This window comes from Ursus maritimus, unplaced genomic scaffold (genome assembly GCF_017311325.1).
Source record: "Ursus maritimus isolate PB19 unplaced genomic scaffold, ASM1731132v1 scaffold_5, whole genome shotgun sequence".
NCBI lineage: Eukaryota > Metazoa > Chordata > Mammalia > Carnivora > Ursidae > Ursus > Ursus maritimus.
The window spans coordinates 9,405,865-9,426,822 of record NW_024426663.1 but is presented as its reverse complement, the minus strand read 5'-3'; the positions used below and the strand labels follow the sequence as shown (position 1 = coordinate 9,426,822).

The following is a 20,958-nucleotide window of genomic DNA, read 5'->3' as shown; positions in this document are numbered from 1 at the left end:
ATTTTGTTTTTTTACTTTTTATTTTGAAATTATTTATTTTTGAAACTCACAGGTAGTTGCAAAAATAGTACAAAGTACCATGTGTTCCTTTACCCAGCATCCCCCAATGACGAAACGTTATATAACTATTACATAATATTAAAACCAGGAAAATGACATTGACTTATTTCTGTTAACCAGACTACTGACCTTAATCTGTTTTCATTTTTCAGTTAATGTAGGTTAAAAAATTATTTTTAACTGAATTTGTGTGTGTGCGCGTGCGCATGAGGGTGTGTAGCTCTATGTATATGTTATTTTTTATATCCTGGAGCTTAATGAACTTTTAACTAAATGTATTAGCTATTATTTCCAATACAACATAAAAAGAACTGGTAATATTTTTCTTGGAAGTTTTATTGTAACTGAAAGATAAATACTGGAGTTCAAATCTCACCAAGAATGAAAGATCCTATGTTTAACTTTCTTTCAATCAGGACCTCTCGAAAGACTATGCCCTAGAATAAAGGGCAATCTGGAAATTGATAAGGTCTTTTAGAGACTTAAACTTACCCTCAAACCAACTAAATTTCTGTTTGGATTACAGGTAACTGTCCCGATTCTGTACATCTAAATAAAACTATTGTAAAAAAATTTTTTTGGAGTTATTAATGTCTATAGCCTCTATTGTTTTTGGTACACAAAATCTCACATATGATTAAAAATAATTACAGGAACTATAATTTATATGCTGGAGAAAAAAATACAATATAATACTTCTACAGAATATTCAGATACTAGATACCTAACAGAGATTTTAGATATGGGGAATTAATATATACTAGAAAACAAATGATGAGAGGACTTTATCAGAGAACTAGTATCTATTAAAAAGAAATGAAATTCTATAACTGAAAAATACATGAATTAGATTTAAGAACTCAGTAGGAGAATTTAATAGCTAATTAGACACAGATGAAGATATACTTAGTAAACTTGAGTGTACGTAAATGGAAAAGCAAATGGGAAAAAGATTAATACATCAAAAATTAGAAAAGCAAAAAAACTTCAGTCTAAAGCACAGAGCATAAAAACAAATGAAAATAGAAAGCAAAAGTCAGAAAAAGACACATGGATACGGAGAAAGGTTTATGATATATGTTATTAAGATCCCAAAGATGAAGAGAGAAAGAATGGGGCAGGAGGAATATCTGAAGAAAGAATACTTAAGAATTTTCCTAGATCAATGAAAGATATTGTGGTAGATAATCACCCAAGATGACAGGTATCAATTCCTTTTTTTTTCTTTTCTGTACTTGCTAGTTGTTTCTAACATCAAAAAGTGGAACCTAGTGATCCTCTTCCTGAAACATGACTTTTTTTAGCTAATAGAATGCAGAAAAGTGACATTCTTGGGCATCTAGCCTAAGTTAAATAAAGCCTTGCTACCTCTGCCTTATAGCTTATGCCTGAGTCTCTTAGAACACTAGGACTTTGGGTGTTCGCTTTTGGAAATGTTGTACTTTGTTAGCAGAAGTACAAGTCACACAAAGAGTTTACTTATGGTCAATCAACCTAGCTAGGCTCCCAGCAACAGTTAGCCTAAATTGTCAGTGGTCTTGGAAATCCAGCCCAATCACACTATCAGATGACTAAGTGTCATGTGGCATCTGACCACAAGCTCACAAGAAACCTCAATCAAGAACTACCCTATTGAGTGCAGTCAACTCACAGAACCATGAGAGAGAAAGATAAACTGTTGTCATTAAGTGATAAATTTAGGATGGTTTGTTACTGCTATGGGCTGAATTGTGTTCCTTCCAAAATTTAGATGCTGAAATCCTAATCCCTAGTACCTCAGAATGCCATCATATTGGAGACAGGATTTTAGAGAGGTAATTAAGTAATTAAGTTAAAATGAGGTCAGTTGTGTGGGCCTAATCCAATATGACTGGTGTCTTCATTAGAAGAGAAAAGATGGACACAGAAATGTATGGAGAAAAGACAATGTAAAGACTCGAGCAAAAATGGCCATTTACAAGCCCAGAAGATCTGGAACAGATCTTCCCTCAAAGCCCTCAGAAGGAACCAACACTGCCCACACCTTAATCTCAGATTTCTAGCCTCAAGAGCTGTGAGAAAATAAGTATCTGTTGTTTAAGACACCCATCCTGTGGTACCTTTCTATGGTAGCCTAGCAAACTAATATTCTTACCATCATAATAGATAACAGGAAAAGACAACAAGTCTGTCTTTTAAAGCCATAAAAAAATTTTAAATCTCCATGGCACACACACAGAAACAAAATCATATTAAGACATATCATAGAAAAATTACTGACAACCAAAGACAGGGAAAAATGTTAAAAACATCTAAAGAAAAGGCATATTACATTCAAAGGAATAGTAATAAAGCATTCTCATAGAAATCGGGAACACTAAATATTTCTTTTTAAAGTACTAAAATTACCACCAAACTTGAAATTCCATAAGCAGCCAAACTATAATTTTATGATAAAGGTGAATAAAGAAATTTTTAAACAAACAAAAAATGAACAAAATTCATTTCCCTCAGACCCACAGTAAAAGAAATTTTTTTTTTGAAGAAAGAAATGATCTCTGAAGAAAGCAAAAAATGCAGGAAAATATAAAGAGATTCTGATAGTATGATATTAAATATACATAATATACATAAATATACATCTTTTAGGTTGTAAAATTTGTGTAGCATCGGAATATATGACAACAATAACAAAAGTCTGGAAGAGAGTTAATGGAGTTAAAGTATTCTTAGGTCCTTGAATTATCCAGAAGTGGCAAAAGTACTAATTTAATTTGACTCTAATGAACCACATATACTCTTATAATGTCTTGACTAATATAAGAATAAAATAATACATAATTAGCAAAATAATAAAGGGAAAATGATGAAAATTAAAAATAATCAATGCAAAAGAAGTAAAGAACTAAAAGAACAAGTAGAAAATAATTTAAAGCAAATGCTAAAATGAGACCAAAATCCAAACATATCAGCAATTATTTTTAATTTAATAGTCTATATAGTCTAGGTTAGACTGGATTTTTTTAAAGGCAACTATAGACTGCTTACTAGATATACCTTAAATATGTATAATCAGAGAATGATTGAAAGTAATAGAATGGAAAAGTGTATATTATGCTAATGGAAATATAGCTGATAAAACAATATTCAAGTGAGAAAAAGTAATTCTAAGATAATAAGTTATTAGAGGTAAAAAAAGAATATTAGAATATTTCAAGGGCTAAAGGATCAATAAAGCAAGAAGTTGTAGCAATTTGAAATTTGTTTTCAACTAATATAGTCTCAAAATATATACAGCAAAATGATATAATAATGGAAAAATGCACCATCATAAACAAAGATCTTAAATAATTTGCAAGTCCAAAGAAGTTTTCAAGGAAGAACACATGAAAGTATGTTCCCTGAACACAGTGGACTCCAAATAAAAATAAATGGAATATTAATTATGTTTATATTACATATAAATATAAGATATATAACAAAATATAATGAAAATTTCAAATGTTTAGGAATTAAACAATACACTTTTAAAAAACATATGGCTAAAATAAAAAACATCAAAAGGCATATTTGAGTAGAAAGAATGAGAAAAATACATATTAAGACTTTTGGAATGCAGCTGTATTTACATCTGGACAGAAAAGGAATATATATTGGGGCGCCTGGGTGGCTCAGTCAAAGCATCTGCCTTTGACTCGGGTCATGATCCCAGTGTCCTGGGATCAAGCCCCAAGTTGGGCTCCCTGCTCAATGGGGAGTCTGCTTCTCCCTCTGCCCCTGCAGCTCCCCCTGCTTGTGCTCTCTTTCTCAAATAAATAAATAAATAAAATATTTTTTAAAAAAGAAAAGGAATATATATTAATATACAGAAGATATATGTGAATAAAATAAAAATATAATAAACATAAAAGTGAAATGATGCAAATTAAAAATTTAAAGTGAAAAGATTCATTAGCTTCTTTCTCTCACTTTCTTTCACACACACGCACACACACACACACACACACACACACGAGGCATTCCATTTTTAATTTAAAACTCCACAAAGAAATTTCCATGCCCAAGTGACAACAAAAGTGATTTCTTCCAAAGATTTAATTTAAAAAAATTTAACCACGCCTTCATAAAATAGCCCAGATACAAAGAAGAGAGGAAATATTTCCCAACTCATTTCATGAGACCAGAACAGCATTAAGACCAAAACCCGACGAGCAGATTATTAAGAAGGGAAAATTATAAGGTAATCTTAGTCATGAAGACAAATGCAAAAATACTAAACAAAATATTAGGAAAATGAATAAAGCAACTGACCAAGACCAATTTATTCCTAAAATAAAGTAGAAATGTGATATTGTGATCATTTCAATATATGCATCAAATTATTTCAAATTTTATTCATTAAAAAAAGTCTTAGAGAAAAAGAGACTTAGTGAATGAGGAATGAAAGAAAAACTGGCTTATTCTGAAAAACGGTATCAATACCACACTTAGTTGTGAAATTTACAGCAAATTTCATATCTCACACTGAAATATCAAAAGCCATCACCATAATGCACATAAAAAATAAGGATAGTAACTATCACTACTTCTATTCAGCACTGTAAAGGACAACTTAATCAGGCAAGAAAAAAAGTTATAAGGGTTGGAAAAGAATAAAAATCATTACTTGCAGATCAGGATTATGTACATAGAAAATCTGAAGTTAAATTACCAACCAACCACTAGAAATTAATATAAGCATAGTCACAGAATACAAGATCAAAGCACAAGAATGAATTGCATTCTTCATACCAACAATAAACAACTATACTATACTATGCTATACTAAGTATGAAAAGCATTAATTACCTAGGACTGAATCTATGACGGACATAAAAAACCTCCATCTTGAAAATGAAAATTATGAAAAATTACTGCAAGAAATAAATTTAAATAAATGAAGGAATTATACCTCATTGATTGATTTAAAAACTCAGTATGATAAGTATAGCAATTCTCTCAAATAGATTTGAGGGTGTTCTGTTTAAAATTGCATCATGTTAGGGGTGCCTAGGTGGCTCAGTTGGTTAAGCATCCAATTCTTGGTTTTGGCTCAGGTCATGATCTCATGGGTCATGAGATCGATCCCCACATTGGGCTCCCTGCTCAGTGGGCAGTCTGCTTGAAGATTCTCTCTCTGCCCCTCCCCCCAGTGCTCCCTCTCTCTCTCTAATAAACAAATCTTTTTTAAAAATCTCATCATGTTATTATAGACATGACTAGTTAGATTTCAATCACCTCAAAATACAAGAATGGCCAAGAAAGTCTCGAAGATGGACTTAAAACAAAGACTGATACAAATATTCACAATAACTGTACAACAATAAAGACAGTGTAATACCGGTGCAAGGATGCATAAATAAACCAATGGAACAGAATAGATACAGAAGTAGGTCCACATATAGACAGCCTCTTGTACACTGTTACAGGGTAAGTATAGCCTTGAAGTAAATGGGGGGGAGTCTCTTAGTATTCATATAAAAAAAGAATGAAATTGGATTTCTACATTATATTTTAAAAATTTCCAGCTGAATTATTGATTTTATAATTTTTATTAAAATAACAGTAAATGTCCTCATGATTCTGCTTAGGGAAATATTTCTTGAACAGTACATTAAAATCGAAAATTTATTTCCCTCAAAAGATGACATTACCACAGCTGAAAAGGCAAGCCATTGAGTTGGAAAAGATATTTGTTATGAATATATACGATAAGTAATTCCTGACTTGGGGTATATAAACAATATAGAAAATAATCCAAAAAAATTAATAATAAACAGACAGCCCAATGTAGACAAAAGAACCGAACAGATATTTGACAAAATCGCATGTTCACATGGCTAATAAGTACAGGAAAATGTGTTCAATCATATCAGTCCTCTGAATAAGGAAATTAGAAACAATGAAATATTAACACACACCCATCAAAATTGTTCAAGTTAAAAAAACAATAACAGGCTGCTGGAAGAATGAATTTGTGCAAACACTTAAAAATTAAAAAGCTGAATGTATGTAAACCCTATGACCCAGCAATTACGTTGTTTATATACGTATTCGATAGAAATGTATTCATATCTTTCCCAAAAGACAAGTAAAAAATGTTCGTGGAAATAGCAATCCTAACAGCCCTAAACTGAAAACACTAACTAGAGAACAAATGGGCAAATTTTAGTATATTCATACAATGGACTACTATAAACCATGCTATACAATATGGTAACCATTAGCCATTTGTGCCTATTTTAATTTAAGTCAGTTAAACTAAATAAAAATTAAAGTTCAGGGGCGCCTGGGTGGCACAGCGGTTAAGCGTCTGCCTTCGGCTCAGGGCGTGATCCCGGTGTTCTGGGATCGAGTCCCACATCGGGCTCCTCTGCTATGAGCCTGCTTCTTCCTCTCCCACTCCCCCTGCTTGTTCCCTCTCTCGCTGGCTGTCTCTATCTCTGTCAAATAAATAAATCAAATCTTAAAAAAAAAAATTAAAGTTCAGTGCCTCATTCACAATTAGCTGCATTTCAAAAGTCAACATGCACATGTGGAGAGAGACTACTATTTTGGACAGCAGATACATAAAACATTTCATTATTTTGGAAAACATGATCGGACAGCACTACTATAGGGCAACAGAAATAAATTTCTTTTGTATACAACAATATTGACTCTTGGAAGAACATTGTGAAGTAACACAATATAGACACAAATGACGATGTGCCATAATCTATACACATAAAGTACAAACAGAACAGATTAACCTATTCAGCATAGAAGTCAGGATAGTTGTCACCTTAATGAATGAAGGACTTGGTGACAAGAAAGGAGTTATTGGAAGGACTTTTGGAATACTTATAATTATTGATTTCTTGAACTGGATTGCAGTTACACTGGTGTCTTCACATTGTAAAAATGCATCAGACAGTGATACAAGTGTGCACTCTTCTGAATATACATTATGCTTCAGTAAAATGTCTGTAAAGATGACTTCCCTTGACTCCCCATTTATTAGTCATCCAACAAGCTTGTCCTTCTTTTGATCTGTTTTCTTCCCCCGTTTTTGTTATATAATTTCCACTTTATCAAAGCATATTACATTGCATTCTATTGTGTCACCCTTATACTCAGCTTAGTATTTGTCTTAGTTCTAGCATAAATTAATTATATTTAGAAAACACTTTAGTTAAGTATAAGTAGTTAAATCTGTTTAGTTTAACATAGCTAATGCTCACCAATGGACCTTTTATCAAAGTTTTCCCGTTATATCTTGGCTAGTTATAACTCATCTTAATGTCAATTCTTAAGAAGTATCTCATAACAACACTTCCTGGCTTCTGCCACATCAAAACTGTTTATAATTGTAGGGCAGTTTGTTGATAATGCAATAATTAGCTCATATTTTCTTTCTTCAGCAATCTTTTAATTGTCTCTCTATTCTAGAGGTGAATGTTGCTGTTTAGAAATCCAGTGCCAATATTTTTTGCTTTCCTCTTTTTTTAGATGGCAAAAGGACTATTTCTTCATCTTTAAATATAACAATTTTACTATTATATATCTCAGTGTTGACTGTTTTGGGTCAATTTCCCTAGATACTTGATGTGCCATTTCAATAGGTAAATGCAAATCTTTTATATTTCAATATATATTCATTATTTATTATTATTGCTTATTAGTTCAGTGTTTATTAAATATCATTATTGCAATAGTTTAACCAGAGATTTAGATATTTATTGTTGGATTGTTTTGGTTTTCTTCTTTGGGGACTTCAATTATGTGTATGTTCGATCTGCCTTTCCATCTTCTATTTTTGTCCCTTTCCTTAAATACCTTTTTATTTTTATTCCATAGTCTCCATTCCCTGCCCCCCACCAACCACAGTTGGTTTCTATGTTGTCTTTTCTTCCCTGTGTGCTTTATAACTTAAAACTAAATGATAAATTATAACTAAATTAAATGAAAACTCATTTCTGAATTTTTTCCTTTTAATTTTTTCCTTAGTTCTTTTAGTTTGCATTCCATAGCCTCATCCATCTAGCTATTTTCTCATTTTGTGGCCATAACTGTTTAATTTTTTTAGCTTAAACTTACATATAGCTACATTTATATTTTTATCTGATTCATAGGAACAATATTCTATTGAATTTTCATGGTGTATAGTAATGTTTAATAACTTTCATTTCTTTTACTATAGTTATTTTGTATGCAGGCAGAAACTTTTCCTTTTCCACTTATTCATGAGAAAATTCAATGAGACAAATTTTCTTAAATTAGAGGCAGGTCGTGAGAATGGACCATAAGGCAGGGCTCAACAGCTTCAAAACTGAAGTTATCTCCTCTGTTGATATAGGTGAGGACTTAACTATGACTCCTATGTGTGGTTCTACCTCCTCTGCCTCTCCAGTTCTGGCCAAGGGCTTCTGACATCTCTTCACATTTCTTGTTTCCTAATGTTATGTATTCAGTTATAGAAGGTATATATTGCTGGCACTTTTTGAGATCTGCTATGTCTGGACCTCCTGGGCATATTCCAAGCCTTTTTTCTCATTCTTGACAGAGAGATTCTACCTTGGTTTATCTACCCAGATTGTGCACCCAAAACTTCCATTATAAGGTGGGGCCTTCTTCTGAGCAGAAATATATGCTGGAGGTATAGGAGATCTGTCAATCCTGAGAGCCTCTCCACATTTCATGTCAGTCTTTGTAACATCTTTGTGAATCTACAGGCTGGCTTCCAGTTCTGCTTCAACTTTGGCAATACTTACATGCAATTTCAACTTTGTGATTTTTTTATTTATTTCATAATTACATGGAAACTCTAGTGTATGTGTGTGTACATGCATATACACACATGCATGTGTGTTTTATTTTCCTTATTTTATTTATTTTCCTTGTTGTTTTGTATAGTTACAAGGACAAGGGAAAAGACTCAGAACTAAACTTCCGGAATATTACTATCATCTGTCTCATCTCACTCCTGGAAATATGGCTGTTTCACATAACTTTACATAAGGCATGTTTAACACTGTGATTATCTTTGATCTAAGCATTCTCTTCTTGAATTTCCTATCTCAGTTAATGCATTGTCAGTCACTCAGTTCCCTAGACTAGAAATCTGCACATAATCCTAATTCTTTTTATATTTTGTATGAGGAACATGAAAGTAATAATCTTGTCCCTATATCCAAACTAAATGTTTTTCAAATATATTCCATCACCTCTATCTCTAAATACCACTACTAAATTAAAAAATGGTATCCTAAGTACCTTCCTTTTTCTCTCATTTTTCTCTCAGCTTCATCTTTTATACTATCTTCAAACTATTCTATTTAAAATGCATAGCTGGTCACTTTTAATTTGGAGGTTTATTGTTTTCAATGGCCTCCAGGTGCATACAGGATAACATCATTCATGTTAATATGGCAAAGAAAGCCTTCCATTCTCAGACCCTTATGGAATACAAACTTCCCTGTCCCATTTACCATCATGCTACTCTGGTCATAACAAACTCCTTGCCAAGATATTTCACATATTTTTGCCTCTATTCTCACTGCTCATTTTCACGTTAAGAACTTTCCTCTAATCTGCTTGCATGATGACAAAGCACTTATCTTCATAACTCAGTTCAAGTACCATACCTTCTATAAGCATTTCCAAATCATCCTAGATAAAAATTACCATTTCTTCCACCTTTTCCTGGGTCAATCTCTCCAAACTTTAATCAAGGCACCTCTAAGTATCCACTGTACTTATGTGCTTTTCTCTCCCTATTATACTCTAAGCAACTTGAAGGCAAGGCACATATCTTACTGGTCCCTGTAATTTTAGTCCAGACACAGATGAGTGGATAAGAAAGCTGCTTCACTGTAGTGATATGTCCAACTTTTGTCTCCCAACTAAATTGCAAGTTAATTGAAAGCAGAAGCCACATGTTCCCAAGTTCTCTGAATTGTTTTTGCATACATTTATTCATGTTTTCTAGTCTGCTTTCCTAGAAGACAACAAATTGCTCCTCATGACTTAAAGTATTATGTTAGCCTCTTGAAAAAAATTGAAAATAATAACAGACTATTTTGCTAATATGATAAAAAGAAATATTAAATGTATTTCACATATTCAGAAAGAACAAATAAATAGCAAATGCTTTAATTTAGAAAAATCTGTGTACTGATTTTCTAAAATTTTTTAAGTTATCATGTTCCTTTGCTAATGACACTGATTTTTTTTATAGCCAAATTGGTTACTATAGAAGCAAATATTCAATAAATATTGAATTTATGTAAATAAATTAGATAAAATAAAAATTAAACATATATATGAATTTTGACAGTGTAACAATTTTCCTATATATGAAGTTACCAGATTGTAAGTTAAATTTACTTAAAACTAAATGTGACCATTACAAACTTTAAGCAAATAAAATTAGTTAAAACAGAGAATTAAGCAAATATATGAATTTTGACAATATAGCAATTTCCTATCTTGCAGTTGCTACCTTGAAACAAAAGAGTTAATCATTTATAGCAATATTCTAAAATGTTCTTAAAATTGGCTTTCTCGTGTAGTAAATGAACAATGATTTTGAATAATATATACATACCGAAGGATGTTCAGGGTGCATGGTATACCCGAAAAAACAGAAAATAATATCGTAGAGAATATAAAAGCAATGAACAAAGGCAATTTATAGCACTTTGCATCACATGCCCCAGGTCTAGCATCGATAAAATCACCTTGATCATCTGAGGTTGTTAATCCTTCTTTAATGCAAGAACAATTGTAGTATGCCTAGGAAAATGAAAATAAGAAACAATCTTTTAGAAATATAGTCATAAAGCTAAACTCCTGTTATTGTAAAATAAAATAAAATCAACAACTACAGGGATACTAGCTAGTATTATTAGTCAATATTCTTACATTAACTCTGCCATTCATTATTTAGAAATGAAATATTAATGATAAGCCCTAAGTATTTTATGTAACAAAATGTGTGTGTGTATGTGTGTGTGTGTGTGTGTGTGTAACTAGAGTCACTTTGGATAAATTCTATTAATTTAAAAAATTTCACCAAAGTCATTTACATTCAATCGCACAAACAATTGTTGGAGAGCTGTATAAATTGAGGACAATTAAGATAATGAATAAAGTGGATGTTCAGCTGGGACTTGAAAAATGGACAGTTACCCAACTATAGAAGGTTTTGGAACAATGAGAAAAATATAAGACTTTTGCATATAATGATGAAGGCTGTTATCTATTAGGCAAAATAGGCACAATGCCTGGGGCCCACAATACTTTAAGGGCCCCCGTAATTAAATGTTTTAGTTTTAGTGTCTCCTAAAATTACAGGAAAAATGAATGGAATAATAATGAATAAATAATAATGAATCCAGCTGGGATCATACTTGTCTTCATACCAATGAGGTCGTACACTAATTTTTTTTTTTTTTTAAGTGAGGGAAGGGACTTACAAAGGCAAGAGTCTAGAGTTGATTAAAGTCACAAGGTAGCCCTGAATGAAAATTTTGGGTTGTTGTAGGGTTGATAAATCAAAGAAGATGAATAAGTAATATTTTCTAATATTTAGTTCTAAGAACTAAACAGAGTTTGGTGTTACAGAGAGTAGTTAGCAACTTATTAATCTACTGAAAATATTCCAACTTTAAAAAAAATAATAAATTCCTCAGAAATACGAACTAGGTCACTAGTTAAAGAATAAGAGGAAACGAAGATGACTTGAATTTGAGTGATTCATAAAATCGTGATCCAAAATCATGTTGGCTTCTTTGGGACAGTTGTTACGTGATTACTAGATCTACTAAATAATAAATGGAAATACCCAAATATTCAAATTGCAATTAATTCATTCCACCATATTCTTTTTAGTGCCCATGTGCCAAACACCATTCTAGGTGCTGGGAGAACGCAGTAAACAATACAACAGAAATCCCTGCCATCATGTAGATAACTTGGATGAGACAGGTAATTTAAAAAACAAAAACAAAAACAAACAAACCCACTTTATAATGAAACACATATGGACACATACCTTGGAGGGAAAAAAAAGCAAGGAAAAAAATATAAGGATTATAGAGGTGAATTTAGCATGATTAGGGAATGCCTCAGTGATGCAGTGATATTTGAGCAGAGATTTGAATAAGGTAAGGAAGTGAGCCATGTGGTTATCTGAAAAAAGTATATTCCAGGTAAGAAAAAAGAAAAAAACCTCAGAAATTGAAAAGCCTTGGCTTGTGCATGTGGGGGGAGGGGCAGGGAAGGGAGGGAGAGAATCTCAGACTCCCCGCTGAGTGAGGAGCCTGACGTGGGTCTGATCTCACAACCCTGAGATCATGACCTGAGCTGATTTTCTCCCAGAACTTTTATTATATTAACCCAGTCAAAAGCCAAGGAAACTCTCATCCTATAGTTCAGTCTCCTTGAACAATAAGCAATGTAGAGAACAGTGAAAAGTGGACCTGGAGGTTAGACAAAAGATAAAGGCACAATAAATGGTTGCAGACAATAGAACCTAGGCTGACAAAGGGGTAAAGGAAAATATGAAGAAGCTATAGTGAGCAAATGGTAGAATCACAAGATATTAGGCCCTGGAAAGGTTGAAGGACTGTGGAGTCGTATTCAAAGTAATATAACCAAAAGGCCAAAAGTTAGATTAAAACAAAATAGTAAAATATTCAAATATTCAATTCGAATAACAAAAAAAAAGAAGGTAGATCTAAGTCCACTATATCAATAATTACAATAAATTTCAGTAGTCAAAAAATTCCAATTAAAAGAGATTAGCTGATGGGTGCTCAGTTGGTTAAGCATCTAACTCTTGATTTCAGCTCCTTACTCAGTGGGGAGTCTGAGAATCTCTCCCTCCCTCTCTGCCCCTCCCCCACTTGCACACACTCTCTCTCTCAAATAAATAAGTAAATATTTTTAAAAAGAGAGAGATTAGCAGCACTGAAGAAAAAGCAAAAACATACTACATGCTGGCTACGAGAAACACTTTAAATGTAGACACAAATAGCTGGAACATAAAATGATACAAATGGGATACACATGGAAACAGCAAGAGAAAGCTAAAGTGATTATTTATTTATTTATTTATTTATTTATTTATTTATTTATTTATAAAAGATTTTACTTATTTATTTGACAGAGAGACAGCCAGCGAGAAAGGGAACACAAGCAGGGGAAGTGGGAGAGGAAGAAGCAGGCTCCCAGCGGAGCAGGGAGCCCGATGCGGGACTCAAACCCAGAACTCTGGGATTACGCCCGGAGCCAAAGGCAGACGCTTAAGGACTGAGCCACCCAGGTGCCCCTAAAGTGACTATTTAAAATGTAGATGTTAATGGGCACCTGGGTAGCTGAACCAGTTAGGTGTCTGCCTTCGGCTCAGGTCATGATCCCAGGGTCCTGGGATCGAGTCCCACATCAGGCTCCCTGCTCCGCGGGGAGCCCGCTCCTCCTGCTTACCCCCGTATCTCTGTCTCTCATGAATAAATAGATAAAAACTTTTTAAATTTTTTTAAATTAAAAAATAAAATATAGATGTTAAGACAAAGACAATTACCAGAAATGGAAAAAGACACTTTCATAAAGATGAGAAGAAGTCAATAATAAGATGTAAAAATTATCAGTGTGTATGCACGTAACAGTCTAAAAAATACATGAAGCTGAAACACAGAGAGAAATAGACAATTGTAAAATTTTATTGGGAGATAAAATAATTGGCTTATAATTAAGAGAAGAACAAATACAAGTAAGACTCACGGATGATCCCCATGAGGCACCTACTAGCAAGGACTTTAAAACAGCAATGATTCATGATTTCCAGGAAATAGAGGGCGAATGGCTAAAATATTTTAAGTGACGTGGAATTTCACCAGGGGTTTGGATCCTACAAAAACATAAATGTTAGAACTGAAAAACATGGTGAGTAAACACAGCAAAAAGGCGTATTTGTAGCGGGCATGAGGCAGAATTCTAAGATGCCACCTAAGATTCCCACCTCCTACTGCATAAGCCTGAATGACTCTGAGGACAATGCATTGATGAGATTTTCTCCCCTTACTAAATTATGTTATGTGAAATAGATGACTGTAAAAGAGAGAGGATAAACCTCGCCTAACTAGGTGAGCCTTATATATCACTGGGATTTTTCTGGAATTAGAGATTCAAAGCATGTGACATAAGAGTGATTATCTGTTGCCAGCCTTGAAAACAAAGGGAGTCATGCAGTAAAGAATGGGGGTAGCCTCTAAGAGCTAAAACTGGTCCTCCGCTGACAGCTTGACAGCGAGCAAGGAAACAAAGACCTCGTTTTTTACATCCCAAAGCAACTGAATGGCCAATAACCTAAATGAACTTGGAAGCAGATTCTTCCCCAGAGCCTCCAGAAAGGAGCGCAGCCCAGCCAACACCCTGATTTCAGTCTGTGACACTCAACAGAGGACCCAGTCATGGCTTCTGGACATATGACCTTAGAACTGTGAAATAAATAGAATTATTTAAAGACACTAAGCTTGTGGTAATTTGCCAGGTAGCAAGAGTAAATTAATACATTGTTCCCCACTCCCCCCCAAAAAGAGAAGAGAGAGTAAGGGAGAAACAACAGCTGAGAATTTTCAAACAGATACACATTAATCTGCAGACTAAAGCTGTTCTGTGAAAACCAAGCAAAATAAATGTAATGAAAATCCAATCTAGGCCTATCAAAGTAGAAGTCTGAAAACCAAAAACAAAGAGAAAATCTTAAGAGCCACCAAGCAGTAAGAGATACGAGGATAATCAAATGGCATCTTTTAAATGCCAGGGTGGCAGGGTTGGGGGTGGGCACATCACTGCCAATACAGAATTCCAGACCCAACGAAACATTTATTTTCAAAAATGAAGGTGAAATATGGTTCTTCAGGAAGAAAGAAAGTAATCTCATATGAAAACATGGAAATGCAAGAAAATGGGTAAACGTAAGTGCATATTGACTTTACAAAACAACAATAACGGTACATGTCATTTAAAATACATGAAGAAATAAAGTATATGATAAAAATAACACTAAGGTGGGAAGTGAGTAAATGAAGTTAAACTATTCTAAGGATGTATCAATGGAAGGAGACTTTGAAGCCTGGCTTCTTGTAATTCTTCATGTTTTGGGTGAGATTAACATCCCCTCCATAGATAATTAGAATGAGGCTCCTGTTGTAACAGAGTAACCTTCGGAAAAAGCACCATGATCCTGATATTTAAAATGAAAGCTATATCAGCTGGAAAAGAACTAATCTCAGTGACAAGATCATGAAATAAAACCCAAGATTTCTTTAATATCTATATCAAGGAAATTTGAAGAACTTTGGTAGCACAGATAGGAAAAATGTATGTGGGTGTCAATGAGACAAAATTGTCCAGAAATGTTATTGGTATGAAGAACAGATAACTATTTTCAGTTTTAGCAAGGCTCTCATTTTCTACAGAAATTTAAAAATCTTCAGAGATAAAGCATTTTCTACCACTCAAACTTCTGCAGAAGTGTAATTGAAGAGCATCCAATTCTAATTCACTTTTATTCTGATGTTTCAAATATAATCATTTAATCAGAATTATTTCATAGCAAAAAAATATTTTTTAACTAGGCTCCATGCCCAGTGTGGAGCTCAACATGGAGCTTGAACTCACAATCCGGAGATGGAGACCTGAGCTTGAGATTAAGGCCCAGACAGTTAACTGACTGAGCCACCCAGGTGCCTCTGAATCAAAATTATTTCAAAGTTGACATATTTTGATTGAAAAAATATTTTCAACGGAGGGAATTCCATTAACATCATTTAGATACATAATTACTTTTTATATATACTGTTTCTTTTATTTAATCATCATTTAGTAAAATTATTTGTATTGGTATCAATTCTTTCCCATTTGAAATTAAAGCACATTTTATCTATTCATCAATTCTATCCATATCAAATTTTATTAATTAATCATCTATTAATCATTCCATCCATATCAAATTGTATTAATCAAATTGTATTAATAGCTTCTGCTATTTTCCACTTTCCTTCAGAATTATTAATTAATCAAGGCTAATTCTGGGTAATTTCTAACAGTTCTAATATTTGTCAAAAATATTTTATTCTTCTTTCAATTTTTATTCAGTATCAAATGTTACCACACAGTTTGAGTGACTATTTTGTGGATTATTTCTGTCACTGTTACTCATTGAGTTAATTACTCCTTAGACAAATGCAAGACAATTATAAAGACTTTTATGAAAAAGAAAAAAATCCCTAACATAGGATTCCTTTTTAGGAATTCTGTGAAAGATCACATCATCCTATTAGGATTTCCCAAGAAAGGCAAGAAAAAGCCATATAATGGATGGCTGTTTTAGCTCTTGACTATCACATGGGATCAAAACACCGAGCTCAAACAATTATGCTTTATACTGTGGTAAAAACATGAGCATCTAAAAAGGTCATTTGCTTCTTTCAAACTAAAATGGAGGAGAGGAAGTTAGTAAGAGTATAAAGTAAGATTTTCTCCATGTAAACAAGTTGCTGAAGAGAAGTAACGGACATATAGGAGTTCATTATTCTTTTCTATTTTCTATTACATTTAAAGTTTTCCACAGTAACATATTTTATTTTATTTTTAAAAATTTTATTTATTTGACAGAGAGACACACAGAGAGAGGAAACACAAGCAGGGGAAGTGGGAGAAAGAGAAGCAGGCTCCCCACCGAGCAGGGAGCCCGATGAGGGGCTAGATCCCAGGACCCTGGGATCATGTCCTGAGCAGAAGACAGACGCTTAATGACTGAGCCACCCAGGCGCCCCCCACAGGAAGATATTTTAAAGACTTTAAGTATCGTTTAAAATATATACTGTAACATTTATGAAGACATATTTTTAAAGGGTATGCAAACTTTTGTATATTGATATTAGTTTTAAAAAACTGAAGATATATTATTAAATCATACACTAGTGAAAACCTGACTATGAGGAACTAGAGTTGGTCAAGTATGCTAATATCTTTAAAAAAAGTGATCTGTGTATAACAGGAAAAAGCATATCATTATTTCGGTGCATAAATCACAAAGGACTTTATTGCTTGCTATGGGGGTGGCCATATGCCCACAGGTCAGGATCAATAAAGCTCTCTGTTGCTCTCTCCCCCTCACAAAGACCAGCCAGAAAGATGAGACAGAAATACAGAGTTTTTAAAGACTGTGTCCCTACTTTGGTGTCACTTAAAAGGAAGAAGCTGAAGTTATAGTGCATTATTTAGCTAAAAGCAGCTTTACGAAATTTTGGACATAAGAAAATTAATCTGGAGTCAAATAAGTAACAGAGTAGTCAACTCTACATGAAAAAATAAGAAAATTTCTCTGGAGGTTGGTAGAAGGCCTAGGGAAATAAGGAATTCTGATGGTTTGGGCCCAAATATAAGCAAACAGGGAAATTTTTAAATGAGTCCTGATAGATGTAAATGGCAAAAGACAAACAGGGGTAACATATATTCACTTGTAAGTCATTTGTATTGCTACCATATAAATCTGCTCTTACCTTTCTAGAAAGTCTGATAGGCTTATAAAGACCTTGTATGTACGGTAATCTCTGGCACATGATAAAGGGACTGATTCTCACATCTGAGTTAATGTGGAACAGAAATAGAAACAGCAAAAAAGTGTAGATACTTTTAATTCCTCAAAAGAAGAATAAACTGAGTGAAAGGTGAATAGAAAGATAGTACTGGTCAACCCAATGCTGTGAGAAAGACTGTGGTTCAAGATTTTGGTGTGGATGGGTGCTGCAGATAGGTAGGGCAGAACTAAAATAAATGACATAAGTAGAAGATAAAATATGCTCTTAAATTGCTTCTTTCAACTTTGCTACTGCAAGAGGTAGATAGTCACCTACTACTTTTAAACTATAAAATTGGGATGATGCAACACATGGATGCATTATTTTTTATTCAAGTATAATTAACATACAGTGTTATTTTAGTTTCAGGTGTAAAATAGGATGATTCAACAATTCTATACGTTAATCTGTGCTCATCACAATAAGTGTACTCTTAATCCCCTTCACCTAGTTCACCCGCGCCCCCCCCCCCGCCGACTCCATTCTGGTAATCACTAGTTTGTTCTCTACAGTTAAGAGTCTATTTTTTGGTCTGTTTTTCCTTGACTGTTTTGTTTCTTAAATTCCACATATGAGTGAAATCATATGGTATTTGTCTTTCTCTGGCTGACATCTCACTTAGCATTATACTGCTAGATCCACCCATATTGTTGCAAAAAGCAAGATTTCATTCTTTTTTATAGTGAGTAATATTCCATTGTGTGTGGGTATACATATATATACATACACTCACTTTTTGTGTATACACACAAACACACACACATTTTTTTTATCCATTGATCTATGGATGGACACTTGGGTTGTAAATAATGGTGCAATAAACACGGGGATGCATACACTTTTTCTAATTAGTGTTTTCATTTTCTTTGAGTAAATATGCACTAGTGGAATTACTGGATCACATGGTATTTCTATATTTAAGCTTTTGAGGAAGCGCCATACTCTTTTCCACAATGGCTGCATCAATTTACATTCCCACCAAAAGTGCATGAGGGTGCCTTTTATTCCACATACTTGCCAACACTTGTTATTTCTTGTGTTTCTTGTTTTAGCCATTCTGACAAGTGTAAGGTGGTTTTGATTTGCATTTCCCTGATGATGGGTGATGCTGAGCATCTTCTCACATGTCTGTTGGCCATCTGTTTGTCTTCTTCAGAAAAATGTCTATTCATGTCCTCTGCCCAATTTTAATCAGATTGGGTTTTTTGGTGTTGTGTTATTAATCCCTTATCAATTACATCATTTGCAAATATCTTATCCCATTCAGTATGTTGCCTTTTTGTTTTGTTGATGCTTTCCTTCACTGAGCAAAAGCCTTTCATTTTGATGTAGTCCCAATAGTTTAATTTTGCTTTTTCTTCCCATGCCAGAGGAAACATATCTATAAAAATGGCTGATTTCTATACGTGGTGTCAAAGAAATTACTGTCTATGTTTTCTTCCAGGAATTTTATAGTTTCAGGTCTCACATTTGGGTCTTTAATCCATTGTAGTTCACTTTTGTATATGGTGTTAGAGAGTTGTCCAATTTCATTCTTTTGCATGTAGGTGTCCAGTTTTCTCAACACCATTTATTGATGAGACCAACTTCCTCCCATTGCATATTCTTTCCTCCTTTGTCATAGATTAATTGACCATAAAGGTGTGGGTATATTTCTGGATTCTATACTCTTCCATTGATCTATTTGCCCATTTTTGTGCAAGTAGCACACTGTTTTGATGACTACAGCTTTGTAGTGTATCTTGAAATCTGGGATTGTGTTTTGTTCTTTTTCAAAATTGCTTTGTCTACTTGGGATCTTTTGTAATTCCATACAAATTTAAGGATTATTTGTTCTAGATCTATGGAAAATGCTGTTGGCATTTTGGTAAGGACTGCATTAAATCTGTAGATTTCTTTGGCCTAGTATGGACATTTAGAAAATATTGGTTATTCCAAGCCATGAGCAGAAAATATTTTTCCATTTGTTTGTATTGTCTTCAATTGTAGTTTTCAATGTTTTACAGTTTTCAGAGTATAGGTCTTTTACCTTTTTAGTTAAGTTTATTAGTAGGTATTTATTCTTTTTAGTGCAATTGTAAATGGGATTGTTTTCTTAATTTCTCTTTCTGCTACTTATTAGTGTATAGACTTACAACAGACTTCTGTATGTTAATTTTGTGTCCTGTGACTTTACTGAATTCATTTATCAGTTCTAGTAATTTTTGGGTGTAGTCTTAAGGATTTTCTATATGTAGTTTCATGTCATCTGAATATAGTGAAAATTTTACTTCTTCCTTACCAATTTGAGTGACTTTTCTTTTTCTTGTCTGATTGCTGTGGCTGGGACTTCCAATACTAGGTTGAATAAAAGTGATGAAAGTGGACATCTTTGTGTTGTTCCTGATCTTAGGGGAAAAGCTCTTAGCTTTTCGCCATTGAATATGATGTTAGCTGTGGATTCTTCATATATGGCCTTCATTATGTTGAGATATGTTCACTCTAAACCTACTTTGTTTTTTGGCATGAATGGATGTTGTACTTTGTCAAATGCTTTTCTGCATTTATTGAGATGATCATATGGTTTTTATCTTTTCTCTTATTGATGTGATGTATCATACTTATTGAATTGTGAATATTGAATCACCTTTGCAACCCAGCAATAAATCCCACTTGATTGTGCTGAATGATTTTTGTAATGTTTTGTTGCATTCAATATTTTGTTCAGATTTTTGTCTCTATGTTCATCAGAGATATTGGCCTGTAGTTCTCCCTCCCTCTCTCTCTTTTTTCCTTATTTGGTAGTATTTTTACCTGGTTTTGGTATCAGGGTAATACTGACTACATTGAATGAATTTGGAAGTTTTCCTTTCTCTTCTATTTTTTGGAAAAGTTCAAGAAGAATAGGTATTCACTCTTCTGTATATGCTTAGTAGAACTCACTTGTGGAGCCATATGGTCCTAGACTTTAGTTTCTTGGGAGTTCTTTTTTTTCTTAGTTTTTGTTTAAATTCCAGTTGGTTAACATACAGTGTAATACTTTCACATGTAGAATTTAGTGATGCAACACTTACACACAACACTCAGTGGCTCATCACAAGTGCCCTTTCTAATCCCCCTCATTCACCAAACCCATCCCCTTGCCCACCTCCCCTCTAGTAAGCATCAGTTTGTTCTCTATATAATTACTGATTCAATTGTATTGCCAGTAATTGGTCCATTCAAATTTTCTATTTCTTCCTGATTCAGTTTTGGGAGGGAATATGTT

General features: G+C 33.6%; 1 protein-coding gene across 1 annotated transcript in view; it reads right to left on the bottom strand.

Moving 5' to 3' along the window:
• SLCO6A1 (solute carrier organic anion transporter family member 6A1) overlaps window positions 1-20,958 on the bottom strand; it is a 96,953-nt gene that overhangs the window by 10,460 nt on the left and 65,535 nt on the right. The window contains exon 12 of the mRNA XM_040621958.1: window positions 10,667-10,854. Coding sequence (XP_040477892.1) covers window positions 10,667-10,854 — 188 coding nt within the window. The remainder of the gene's footprint in view (window positions 1-10,666; window positions 10,855-20,958) is intronic.